Genomic DNA, 14,350 nt, shown 5'->3' with positions numbered 1-14,350 from the left:
TACCTCCCCGCACTTACACCCAGCTCTGGCTGGGAGCTCTTCAAACAAGACTACCCCTTGCTCCAGAACCATGCTTCACCCTGTGAATTGCCAATACTCAGAGACTTGCTGTCAAATCTCAACATCAGACTACACCCTCTGGAGAATGGCAGGGGCTATGCTGAGCCCAAGAGCTTTCTGAGCCTGCCCGTCCTCCCGCACCCCTGAACGATGGTGCCTGCATAGGCTGAGGCTGTGGCCCAGAAGGACACGATGCTCTTTTGCTCCCTCAGACACTCCTTTCCTGGGTAGACTGAATGCAAGTCATCCATGCTAGGGACACAGTGTCTGGTAGCCTGACTGACACAGAAGGCATCTCTCCAGGGCACCTGGGACTTTTTTTTTGTTCTCAAAAATGTACAGAACTGATATAACAAGATAACTTTTTTTTTTTAATGAAACCAATATTTCCCCGTTATTTTTTCCCCATTTTCTCTCCCCACTTAAGCAACTAGGCTGTTCTGTTCTCTGGCCTCAGGAAAGGTATGTTATAACAAAACACCAACATTTTTTTAAATGCTTCCTGGCATTAATTTTCCATGCCTATGCCCTTCTTTAAGGAACAGGGAAGTTGCATAACATAGATTTGGAAGAATTTTAGAAAGGAAGCAAATTTCTCCCTAAAGTTCAAGGCTAGACCTGAAACTTCCAAGGGAACAAAAATGCAGCGAGGGTTCACAGACCGCTCAACATCCACTCAAGGAAGCACTCTGCGTGGCCTGTATCCAATGCAGTTTTCTCTTCAACGGTAGCACTGTACCTTTGCCCACTGATAGTTCCCGAAAAAATGATGCTTCTCTGTATCCTTATCCATCAAAGCCCCATCAATTAGCATGGATTAAGTGGTACCATGAAGCATTACTTCCCAGCAAACTGGGAAAATCTTTGCAGTTCATTCTCAGGAGGAAACGCCATATCTAAACCATGTTGAATATTTTTGAGCCCTACACAGTGGCAACCTCTTCCACTTGTCACAGACAGTAATTTTCATTTCAAGCAATCTTGTTCTCACTTAGATACACACATTCTTTTCAGCTTGTCCCTCATTTGCCTCTTTTGGTCTCTTTGGGAAATTCTTGCTCCAATTCTCTCAATGAAATCATACAAATAACCAGTTGCATTAGGAAATCTAAAACAATATTTTAAGGCCACCTAGGAAGCCCATTTATAAAGCTGTCTTTAGAGAAAAAACAGTTCAAGTTTGAAAGAAAAAAAAAACACAATTGGGGAACTCATATTTTAAAATAAACAGAAAAATTTATTGCTCTTAGTTTGGCTGATCCTAAAGATCTTGATCTATATTTAATGCAACCTAAAAGCAAAATAAAAAGAAAATATGATTTAATACAATTAGAACTGTGAAATGATACAAGCCAAAGAAAACAGAATCTAGGTAATTTCTATGTGACTATGTAAATGAAGCTTTTTGATTATTTCAAATTATTTCAAATAAAATCCAAATTCAATATAATAATAACCGTGTTCTCAATTTATTTATAACCCACCCTCTCTTCTACTTGTTTTGCTATCCTCTATTGATATTCATATCCTTTTTTCTGGGGTCTTCTACCTGTACCCAGCCCTTAAATGTTGCAGTTTCCTGTACCCACCCCTTAAATGTTGCAGTTTCTAATGGCTTCCATCCTGAGCCTCCTTCTTCATTCTGCATGTTCCCTTAGGTATCTCATTCACTCTCCTAACTTTGCTTAGCATCTATGCCCATGATTACTGGACCTCGCTCCTGTCCTCCAGACATTTATTGTATATCAACTGGCCTTTGGCCATTTTCATCTTCATATCTCACAGTCACCTGAAACTCAATGTGTCCATAACTAAAGCCATCGTTTTTACAAAACCTACTCCCTCTTCTTATGTTCCTCAATTCAACAAATGGTAAAGCTCAAAAAAATGGTATAGTCCAGTTGCCTAAGGCAGAAATCTGAGCATCATCCTTGATTTCTTTCCCTCTCTTATCCTCCCAGTCAATATCGAATCTAGTCAGTTCTCCGCATCTGTGCACTCTGGTCCTAGGACTGGCCATCCTGCATCTGGGTGACTGTAATAACCTCCTAAGTGGTCTCCTCTTTTCAGTCCTACCCATTCAAATCCTCTCTCATTTCCTAAAAATACATATTGAATTCTTACATAAACTCTCAATGGCTCCCACTGCACTTAAGTCTAAAATTCCTAACACGACATAGAAAGCCTAGTGTGATCTGGCCTTTATCCAGCTTCAGATCACACCATTTTCCCAGCTCCATGCAACCCAGCCAAAATACTGGGCTATTTCAGTTCCTTGAAAGCATCTTACTCTCTCTATCTGCTGGCTTATCTCAGGCAGATCCCTTAAACTTCACTTCCTTGAGAAGACTCATCCAGACTAGGTCAGGTTTCCCTGCTCTGTCCTCTCAGAGTACCTAACCCACTGGCTTATGACCTCTAAAGGGCAGGAACTCAATCTGTTTTATTCACTGGTATGTTCTAGTATCCTGCATAGTACCAAAACATAGTACCAAGATATTTAATAAAAATTTATCCATTGACTCATTAGCATCCAGTCCTTCCGACTCTGCTTTTTGAACAGTTTTTAAAAACATCATTTTACTACTTCAGGTCATTGATATTATCTGTCTAGATTCCTGCCATAGCCTCCCAATAGTATTCTCAAGTCTATCACTCCGTTCTCTTCTCTATGCTGTAGCCAAATGGCCTTTCTAAAAGGCAGTTCTGATCATATCAGCCTCCACTGCCTTTAGGATAAAATCTAAATGTCTGAGCACAGATTACAAGTCCCTTCATAGACTGGCCCCTGCCTTCTCCCCTGCCTCATCTCATCCCTGCCTGCTTCACACTTTCTATATTCTTCCCTAGCTGGGTCTTCATACTTGCTGTGCTCTCAGCCCCCTACCCCACTACTGAATGACAAATAACTGACTTCTTTCAAGAAGCCTTCCCTGACCAAGGTTCTTCAACTGGGATGGCTGTCCCCCTTGTCAATGCACACTGATTAAGGTGACTAGAGGTACCCATCTGCCAGGATCGCCCTAGTTTATACCTGCCGATCTGCTTAATTATCCTTTCACTCTCAAAGCATACTGGTTTGGACAATAAATTACCTGGTCACTGTAACAATGACCATTAATTGCTTGTCCAATTGTCTGTTTCTCCCTAGACAAGGTCAAAAATTATCTATTTTATTCACAAAAGCATCGGGCACAATGCCTGGCATGTAGAAAATATTGCATGTTTATTAAATAAACAAATGTACTTATAAACTGTAAAAGCATGCACTTTCATTAAGATATTTATTTGGTTCCAAGGTTCGCTGCCGAGAACCAAAATGTTGGCCCCCAAAATTTAAAGATTATGTATTTCACCAAATGATTTTAAATACATGTTTTGAAGAGATTTAAAAAATTTCAAAGCCTAACTCCAATATATATATATTACCCTCTGCACAAGAGGGCAACACTGCTACCTCAACGTGACCATGTTTCCAGCTACTTTCCCATCAGTGCTGACACAATTGTAAGGAGCTGGATATGTGCCCACCCTCACACATTCACAAAAGGGCCGAAAGCCAATTAGGGACACAGCACCATATTAGGGAACTAGTTTTCTTTCTATAAAGCAAAAAGCCCATTTGCCAAGCAACCCTGGCCTCACATGCTCTAGGCTTTCTTGAAGTAAAAATTTCGGTTTTCACAACACTCTCTAAAGATACTTACATCAGATAGCATTGGTTCATCAAGTTCTTCCACTCTGCTCAAGTTAGGTGCCCCATATCGATCACTAATTTCAGCTAGTGTCTTACCTGAGTCTACTGTATCCTATAATCGAAAAATTCATTTTTACTTTTAAATGACTTCAAAATTAAAACATTAATTTTCTTTTAGTTTTGATAAGAAATTTCCAAAGTACAACATCAAAATTCAACATTGTTAAATTAATGAAATGAACCAATATCTGTTAGTGGCAAGAGAATTCTAGGAATAAATGCTAAAATTTGCTAAAAAATATATTTTCAGGAATTTAAAATACATCTAAGTAATCATGTGGTCAATATATTGTAATATCCTGGTTTTCAAAAATACAAACACAAACTGAAAGTCCAATTTTTATCTACTTTGAGATTTTGTTTTAAAATTTAAAGCATATCATATTTGTGGCTTGTTATTATTAGAATATATATTTAGTTTTCAGTTTTGCTAATCTCCTTATTAAAAATTTAGCTATTAATGCATCAAAATTAAGCTTTACATTCCAGGATATTCATTTATTTCATGTAATATAGAATGACTTTTTCTTCTTACCTCTACAGATGAAGTATCTTCATCCTTAGCTATGTTTTCCATATCCATTCCCATTTCCTATAATATACAGAAATAAAGAAAAATACTCTGAATATACTTTGCATTTTGATCACATATTTAATTCTCAAACATTTTTATTTTTACATAATGCTATGATCAATTTAATAGTGAAAATCTTATCACTCTTAGTGATCTGAATACAAATAATACTCTAATACTTTATATGAACAGAAGATAACCAAGTTATACAATTAAATATAACTTTTTAAAAAATAAAATGTCCTTAAACATCAAACCTGAAGCCAAATTATTAGCAAATGTATAAAGGAACAGAACAAAAATTTTAATAAACTCTTAGAATGAGAGATTTTAGAGAGAACTTGCAGTTAAGTAGAATTGTACACAGAGTGAGCAAGTGGTAAATATTTCTGAAGAAATTAATCTGGACCAAGTTACTATCCAATGCACAAATCCTATCATAATACCCAAGCAATGCTCTTTATAGTACTCTGAACACATGGGAAGCCTTGTTCTGAACATGAAAACCTTCTAACCAACCATACCTTGCTATTGGCCTCTACCTTTTCATTCTAAGGCAGTGTGATGACTTCACTGATCCACAGCTGATTCATTCTGGCTGTTCGAAGATTAGTGATCTCGTGACCATATGTACAGTCACCCTAATTATAGGGGACATACATGGTACTGTTTTCTCAAGACCATTCCATTCTCCTGTAATATCTTAGCCCACCACCACATGGTTGTAGTGGGGAAGTCCATGTTCTCATAGGACCCTGCCCCTCAGCTAACTGATAGATACTTGACACAAATTAACCTGGTCAAAATCCTTCCTCAAGATGCTTTTTGGCTGAAACCAGAAAAAAGAATCCACTGAGATGGCAGGAGCCACAACAATATGAGACCCAGGAGCCATTAAGGACCACGCCCCACACCCATGTGCAGCAAACCAGGCCATCGTGAGAGTGAGAGAGACTAAAACTAAGAGCCAGAGAACAGCAAAGGTGAGAGTCCTGGTAGCATTTGATTCTCTTGCTCCCGATGGTCTGGAAGGCCCAGTTGTACCAGAGCTCTTTATGTTTAGTTGTAATATGCTATCTTCAACTCAGGATCCTTCCAATGAATTTCCTTTTGAAAATGATAGTTTAAGTTGTGTCTCTGCAGCCACAAGAAAGCTAGGGCAAAAGAACATAAATAGACTCTTCTCTGAGCACTGGGAAAGGCAGGGGTACTTTGCAGGAGAGAGGTGGCGGGTGACAGACAGTAGGAATATGGATTATAGAAGTTACTATGGCTCTAGTCACACAGTCTGATGATGCCTACACACAGTAACATGAGTGTAACCCTCATGGAGCCACAAAACAGAGTCCAATCCCTCATATAAATCATAGGCTTTCAAACATTCAAATTAGCTATCAGGGCATCTCGATAAAAATTACTTTCAATTCTTTCATTTTGATCACTGTCTTCTTGATGTATTCTAGTTTTTCTTCTTTCATTGTAGATCACTGAACCTTAACTGAAGAAGGGGGCTATGTATCTATATGTATTTATATGTGTGTGTGCATGCATGTATATCCATGTGCCCTACTACACTCAGACTAAGAGAGCAGTAGCATCTGTATTTCATAAAACTATGTATAGAGCTTTTAAATTTACTCCTTTAAAAAAAATCTCATTTTTATTCAATTTGCCCTGCCAACTTTTTAAAAATTGCTTTGAATAATGATGATCTCATTTAAGCCATTAATAAATATGTTCTATAAAACCTGCTTCTGTTTTTATTTTTAATTATGGGATAAACAGAGGAGTAACAGCTACTTAACAGATACTGGCTATAAGCATATAATATTAAATACCCAGTTAAAAAGTACAACTCAGTCATTCAGAAATTTGATCCATATGATACACACTTTTTGGGTATCAAGAAACATTGGCCAAACTGAGGCTTGACATACAGACACAGTCACCAGAGATGGACTTTTTGATTTGAGTTACTGCATAGTTTATTTAATGAAAGACATGAAAAATTCATATTAATAACATATTTTAGTGTAAATTATTATTGACAATACATCTAACATGAAGAAAAGAGATGCACTACTGCCGTAGAGATCAAAATATTCCCAATATTACAAAGAATTTAACCTTCAACATCAACCACCATAATTAGGAACAATTATCTCTTAACTAAAATGTTGATAACATCACTATTAGAGAACTCTACTGCTCACAAAGCAGTTTTGCATACATGATCTTATTTGATCCTTATAACAACCCAGTGAGATATTGCTAATTATATTATACTGTTATCCCTATTTTTCAAAAAGGTAAACTAAGACTAAAAAAGTTCTAAGACTTGTTTAAGTCACACAGCTAATGTATGGCAAGTCTTCAGACTATAAATCCCATGATATAACAGTTAGAAAAAGCGGCTTGAGGATTCTAAGAGGTTTAAAATAAAACAGACATTTACAAAACTTCAAATTACCGACTCCAAAAGTTCTTGAGCTCTCTGTAGTTCTTCTATTTTCTGTCTCTCTTTTTCTTGCATTTCCAACTCCAGCTGGAAGGCCAGCTGTTGCTGAATATTCAGAAATAAATAAATCATGTTAGAGTCATACCAATTGCAAGGAATTAATTCTATCACTCTGAAATATACCAGGATAATTAAGTTCACACCTACCTAAATTTCAGAAACTTACAAATATAAATGATCGCAGCCACCTAATATTTTAGCTTTTACAGATATTTCCTGAAGTACAAAAGAAGGAAACTTCCTTAATTGCTAATTGTAGAAAAGCACAATTTACACAAAGTCAAGCCATTTTCTCTATTCTTCTTGAAGCAACAAATGAGATTGAAGTAATTTTTTCAGATAAAATCTCTTTAAGCATCGATGGGTCTTCAATAGCCAAACTTTGGTTACAGAGAGTAGATGAGAAAATCCTAAGTATATTATCTGAAACCATAAATAATCAACAACATATTTGGTACCAACTCAACATATATGCCACACTAGCATAGAGGTTAGCAAACTAAATTCCGTGGGCCAAATCTGACTCAACTCCTGTTTTTGTACAGCCTCCCAGCTAAGAACAGTTTCTACATTTTTAAATGGTTGAAAAACATCAAAGAATAATAATAATGAAAATTATGTAAAATTCAAATTTCAATGTCTATAAATAAAGTTTTATTGAAACACTTCCACGGTCATTGCCTGACTGCTTTTACACTACAACAACACAGTTGAGTAATTGTAACAGAAACCATAGGTGGTACTCTCATCAATTTGCACCACTGCTCAGCACACGACCAATCACAGTTATACCATTACAACTCAACAGTTTTGGAGTGCCACAGTAAAGTTTTTAACAGCCATATCCATCTAAGGTGCCTAAAATATTTGATCCCAGTATCAAGGATGGGAGATTAGACAGAGAAGCTATTTGCCACATCTATATTTAACTTTTTATCCACACACCCAAATAGTTGGTTTCTTTCCCTTTTTTAAATGTGTAGACTCAAGTCAAGACTCTATAATTAAGCACTATATGGTAGAATGATAGGGGTGACTTAAATTTAGTTCCAAAGCTCTCCATGAATAATTAGTCCAGAAGCCACTTTGGAACTTTTCCCTATCAAGCTTGTATTCCATGATCCATCACTCTAAACATTCTCTTACGAATATCTTCAGCTCCCCAATCCTGCTACCCCAAACCTATTTCAAAGCGTCTGCCTCTGCCACATCTTCGCTCAGATATCTATGTCTAAGTGGAGAAAAATCCCATAATCACAAAACCAAATCAGATGGCAACATTAAAAATGCTTGGTCTCCGACTGTATTAGGATACTCAATGCTACCAAGTAATGCTAAGTTTGACTTGGCATTCACTCTCTGTCATTCTCCAAAGCCACCATTTCAAACCTTCACCACTCTTGACACACCTCCTACCTTACCACATCATTCTTGGAAAATGATCATGGTCTCTACTTCATAAAGAAGAAACGGTCACACAAGAACTGCTTTCAACTTTGTGCCACAAAACCTATATACCCACATGTACCCATGCTAGTCTTTCTACTTTCTTTGAATCAAAGAATCAAAAAAGTGCCTTTCTACCTGATTAACCTATGTTCCAGACTCTATTTCCTTTTGTTTCCATGGAAAGCAGATTCTATAAATCATTCCGTCTATTTCTTAACATCAACCGCTCTCTCTCCAGTCTTCCTAAAAAACAAAACAAAACAAAACAAAACAACAACAAAAAAAACAAGACAAAACAAAAAATTCCTTCCTTGAAAATCTTGAAAGCATTACCGAAACTCACCTTCTTCCCTGCTATACCTCTCTCCACCCACACTGCTCCCATCAAAGTCACCAGTGAACTTGAATGAGCACTTTGCAGTCCTGCTCTCACTCAACCAGTAGAACACATGGTTGACCACTGAAGTCTCACCAAGACATTCTCCCCTTGGCTTCCTTGAGAGCACACTCTCTGGGTTTTCCTCCTACCTTGCTGCTGCAGCTTCTCCAGCAAAGAAGATACATACATAAAGATTAAGATATAAGAAAACCATACCTAAGTAACCAGAGATGAGGAGCTTTTCAACAATTGGGTTGCACCATGCAGAGATTGACATTGCTAATTCCAGTCACCTCTGAACTCTCTCATCTCACCTGCTGAAACATGAGCTCCTCTGCTTTAAGCCTCTCATTCATTTCCTGCTCCATCAGAGCTAGTTCTCTTTCATGTTCCAAGTCAGCCATTTCCTTTTGTCTCTAGCATTGTTTAAAACAAACAAACAAACAAATAACAACAAAAAAAAAATAGTATCACATGACTAATTAGAGATAAAACAATTTGTAAAAGCAATCTTGAAAGCATTGTAATCACCAACAATGGGGGAAGGGTTAAACAAATTATAGTCTATCCATTTGAAAACTGTATAATAATTTGAAGAAAAATGTCTTTTATTTGAATAAAGAGCACAGAATTAAAATTATACATTGAGTATGATCACAATTATGTTTAAAAATCTACAGAGAAATGTGTAGAAAAAAGACTAGAAGAAATATCTAAAAATCTAAATAATGTTCTCTTCAGGAATTTTCTTCTACTTTTTCCTGTTGTCCAAGTTTTTGTATAATAAACATACTATTTTTATAATAGAATAATATTGAACTTTTTAGAAAAGCAAACAAACTGGATGAATTATTTTACTCTTCTAATTTTCTAAAAGAAGATTCATACTTACCAGTTTCTCCATGATCATATTTTCCCTATACTTGTAAATCCACAATGCTAAATATTCTATTGGATCCACTGGGCGAATTCTTGCCACTTCTGCAAGACCTTGAGTTAGACATGTCCCAAGGTGCTTTTGAAGATATGTTGACTCCATTTCTAACTCCTAGCTTCTAAAAGATTAATGCAGGAAATTTTCAATTAGAGTACAATACAAGTAGAGTCCAGTGAGGTCAACAAAGCATTATATTGTGTCACTAGTGATGGGCACCTCCCATCAAGGATGGCACAAGCAAGCTGGCCCTGGAAAATTTTTAATGGTTTCCAAAAAGGCTCTGTAGAAGTCACTACAACTAATATAGTTTCGAAGTCCTGAAGGGCCCTCAAATCCAGGAGTCAGAAAAGGGATATGGTCATTATTGATTGTGAGAGGACTATATGTGCCAAGCAATGCATGTCTCACTTAATCCTCACAACATACCTGACAAATGGATGTCATTATCTCCATAGTGCAAATGAAGAAGTCCAGACACAAAGAGCATAACTGAACAGTTCAGGATCACACAGGAGGCACATGGTGGAGGTGGGATTCATACCCAACTCCTGATTCCAGAGTCATTATTCTAATGTCTGTACTAAGATGCTCCTCCCAAGCAATGGGAGTCATTTCTAGAAAACATCACAATAGTCTACCTAAAAAAAACGAGTCCATGAATCTCCAAGGCCAAAGAATTTTAAAACCTCAACCATCAAAGAATAGCATATTAGATTCCTGACACTCTGACCCAAATTTTCTTTTCAGGCTCACCTCCAGACATCTCCTCTGCCTTCAGCATATCCTGGGCTCTAACTACACTGAACATCCTGCTATTCTGCTGATCATACATTGCATGTTTCCATCTCCATGACTTTTGTCCATGATGATGCCTTGCCATCTCACAGCTTGGAAAGTAAAGTATCTCCTCACCTGCAAGATGTAGATCATCTCTCATTTCCTGAGCTTTCCCAGGCAATGCAAAGAAGTTCCTTCTTCCCCAAGCAGCTCACACAGCACTTGTCACACTACCTGAGAATTATCTGTGTATGCACATGCCTGTCCTCCCACTAGAAGACAAGCTCCTCTAGCTCCTCAAGGAGTGTTTTAGTCACAGGGCTGTCACAGCTGGCTCTCCATTGTGGCAAGTGAATGAGTTTCTCCACTCTCCCTCCCAGTAATGTGCCAGTCTATTAGTTATGAAGAAGAACAAGAATAACTTTAGACCAGATTTTCTTTTTTTTTTGAAGAAAGAAAAGAAATGAAGCAACCACTGTATCTCAGTGCTTTGAAAAAAACTGATCATCCTCAAATCAACTTTATGGAATCCAGACTCTTATGGATACATGTATTTAGTACTTATTATATATCAGGCATGAGCAATTATAGGAAGTAGAATGCCAGTGAGTCTAGACCTGTCCCTGGACAAATGCACATAACTTTCTGCAGAAAATTTTAAAAATAATGACTAAAGAGTATTATAATAAGTGAAATAAGACATGGAAAGACAAATACCATATGGTTTCACTTATATGTGGAATCTAAAAACAAAACAAAAACAGATTCATAGAAACAGAGATCAAACTGATCATTGCCAGAAGGGAGGGGCTGGGGAGATGGGTGAAAAAGGTGAAGAGGAACATAGTCAATAATATTGTGATAACTTTGCATAGTAACAGATGATTACTAGACTTAGTGTGGTGATCACATTGTAAGGTATATAAATGTTGAGTCATTATATTGTACATCTGAACTTAATATTGTATTTCGACTATACTTAAAGTAAAAAAAAAAAATGACCTCCCAAGATTCATCCATAGACCTCAATACTGCTCTTTCTCATAACATGATGGTGAGAGACAAAATGGTATAACCCCTGTGGAAAGATGTTTGGCAATATCTAGATTACATATGTATTTACCCTTTGACCCAACGATCTGACTTCTAGGATCCTATCTTGCAAAAATATGAAGTGAAATATGCACATTGTTATAGTGAACCATTACTTAGAGTAGCCAAACTGGAACCCCATCCACATGTTGATTATTAAGGAATTGATGAGATACAGCAACACAATGGATGTATGTGCAGATATAAAAGAGAATGAAGATTTCTAAATTAGGGAGTGATCTCTAGCACGCAGTAGGAAGTTAAAAAAAAAAGCAAGGTGCAGAAATTGTATATAGTATGCCATCTTTTGTATTAGCAACAACAGTGGGTAAAAGAATGTGTATGTATGTGTAGCTAAATGGAGTCATAAAAACTAAAATTCTAAAAACTAGCACAGATGAACCTGGTTCCCTATCAAGCTAGCATTGTCTTAATCACACAGAGAAAAGAATTATTACAACTAAATTCGGAACACAATAGCTTCACTGCATTTCTTCAATGGGATATATTCTAAAGACAAAAATAACTACATTGTCATTTCAATGTCATTCGAGTTAAGATTAAAAAAGGGGGGAGGTTACAGATCCTTGCTGCTACTCCAGAAAGACAATACATGGAAAGGGGACCGTGATCCCTAAGAGAGAAACCTCTGGCCTAAGGGTATGGCCCTGTGGAGGGTTGGTCTCAGATCCATGGGCCTTGCATCGCATTATCAGCGGGACCCAGGCAAGGCTTGTTACCTCGCTCAGCCTGTTTCCTGTCCAGGAAATGGTAATAATACCCATCCGATGGAGGCTGTTGTAAGGAATGTTATTTTTCATATAAGAAAGCCCCTTCCCACAGAAACAACTTCCTCAAGCCTGGAAATGTTGTTACAAGAAATAAAAAGAGGTCCCTCGCCCATGCCTGGGAGAAAGCCCGCCAGCCTAGGGAAAGGTGGGGATCCGGGTAGGGCTGCCAAATTTAGCAAATAAAAATACAGGATGCCCGTTTGAATTTGAATCTTAATTTGAATTTCAGATAACCAACGAAAGGTTCAGATTAAACTATACTTGTACTAAAAAGTTATGCTTTATTCCTTTGAGATGCAAATTTAACTGGGCATCTCATATTTTATCTGGCAACCTCGATTCAGGGAGCGTGGGTTCGCTTCCCTATCCCGGGTCAGCTGAAGGGTCCTCGCCTCCCAGGCACCCCACACTGCGCGGCTCCACTCACCGCTGAGGAAAAGAGAGCCCACCCCAGATGAGCCTACCCAGCCCCCGGCGCTGAACTCTCGTCTCGCTGTGCTGGGGGAACCTGGGCGTCGCCTGAGCCCTACACCCCTTCAAGATCTAACGGCCCAAACGGCCTCGGCCGCGGGACCTCAGCTAAGTCCTGATAACCGGTTTCCCAGAAGGCGCCTGCGCACGCCCGGCACACCCGCCTACCCCCAGCCCGCGAGTAGCGTCCCGTCGCTAGGCAACGAGCGCGCGTGCCTTGAGAGCGAAGAAGGTGAGCCGCGCCGGCGGGTGAGTGGAGGGTGCCGGAGAGGGTGCTGGGGCTGGAGAATGCGCAGCAGAGAGGAAGGGGCTCGAGGGTTAGTGCGCTGAGAGTGCGCGTGAAGGAGGGAGGGAGGGAACCGTGGCCGAGGGGAGGGGGCGCGACGATAGGTGAGCAGAGACTTGCCACTTGAAGGGCGCCTAGAAGAGGAATCTAGCGGGGCGCGCACTTGGAGAGGGAAAGGGTCCGCAGGCTTGCAGAGAGGAGCCGCAAAGGGCTACTTGTCTGTGAAGGGCGGGAGACTCCCCACGATCCCCGGGCTAGAGTAGGCAGTTGCTGCAAGCTCAACGGCACGTATTTTCATCACTTCACTCCTTTGCACTTGCTGATGACCTCTGCTTGATTCCTTCTAGAACCAGCTCAGGTGCCCTCACCTCCCGAAAGCCAACCGACCTCTGCCAGGCCAGAGCCATTGCAGTCTTTTCTGGCCTAGTCTTCTGCACAGTACTCTGCTGGCATTTCCCGGGAGTGTTCTGTTTTAATTCACGTGCAGGGAAGTGCTAGACAGGAGAAGCTTTACTAAACGTTGGCTAAGGTAATAAGTGCCAGAGTGGGCAGTGACTGAAGGGAGCATGAGCGTTTACCTGGGCTCACAAGCATCTGAGCCCTGGCTGATTGTCAAGAAACATTTACTGTGTGCCTGCCATTGGGATTAGAGTTTGAACACAGGCGATCTCCATGCTTATTGCTCTGCCTGCTGAATGCAAGGCCATGAACAAGGAAGACCAGTGTAAGCAGACCCTAGGAGGAGCTCTGGGAAGCTCTGAACAATAGTCTCCTCCCCCTTGGTGAGTGTGCCCGAATTGATGGGAAGTGGACTGTAAAAGGCATCCCTTTGCCCCCTCCCTCTCCAGGCCTCACATGGGTGGCTCTGTTACTATGGCTCTCCTGTCTTTGCATCAGGTCTTAGTAACTGTCAGATCAACATATTTCATTGGGACCATTGTTGAAAATGTGCAATTTGGAGTGAATGCTTTCTCCAAAAAGGGTTTGCCACACCTGCCCAAGGACTGGAAGTGGAGAGGCTTCCTGGGAATGCAAAATTGATAATTCCATTCTCTGGGAAGCACAGTTCTATAGTGATAAAGGCAAAGTAGATCTGTGACTTCAAATCACCTAGGGATTTTGCTTAAATGTAGACCGAATCTGTAGGCTTGGGGTGAGACCTGAAAATCTGCATTTCAACAAGCCCCCAGGAGATGCCATGCTGCTGATCTTGGACAACTCTTGAGTAAAAGGGGTATAGAAGAAAGTTTATCCAAGTG

General features: G+C 39.4%; 1 protein-coding gene across 1 annotated transcript; it reads right to left on the bottom strand.

Annotated features, from left to right (window-relative positions):
- Nucleotides 1-1,303: 1,303 nt before the first annotated feature.
- Nucleotides 1,304-12,926, bottom strand: DYDC1 (DPY30 domain containing 1). The gene is made up of 7 exons (XM_006915472.2): nucleotides 12,799-12,926; nucleotides 9,630-9,792; nucleotides 9,052-9,153; nucleotides 6,862-6,954; nucleotides 4,353-4,409; nucleotides 3,768-3,869; nucleotides 1,304-1,351 (listed from the first exon to the last, which is right to left on the bottom strand). The coding sequence occupies exons 2-7, from the start codon at nucleotides 9,774-9,776 to the stop codon at nucleotides 1,322-1,324; spliced, it is 531 nt and encodes a 176-aa protein (XP_006915534.1). The 5' UTR covers nucleotides 9,777-9,792; nucleotides 12,799-12,926; the 3' UTR covers nucleotides 1,304-1,321.
- Between the last annotated feature and the right edge of the window lie 1,424 nt (nucleotides 12,927-14,350).

Source organism: Pteropus alecto, unplaced genomic scaffold, assembly GCF_000325575.1.
Source record: "Pteropus alecto unplaced genomic scaffold, ASM32557v1 scaffold155, whole genome shotgun sequence".
NCBI classification, from domain to species: domain Eukaryota; kingdom Metazoa; phylum Chordata; class Mammalia; order Chiroptera; family Pteropodidae; genus Pteropus; species Pteropus alecto.
Note: the sequence above shows the minus strand (reverse complement) of the source record. Positions and strands in the feature narration are given on the sequence as shown.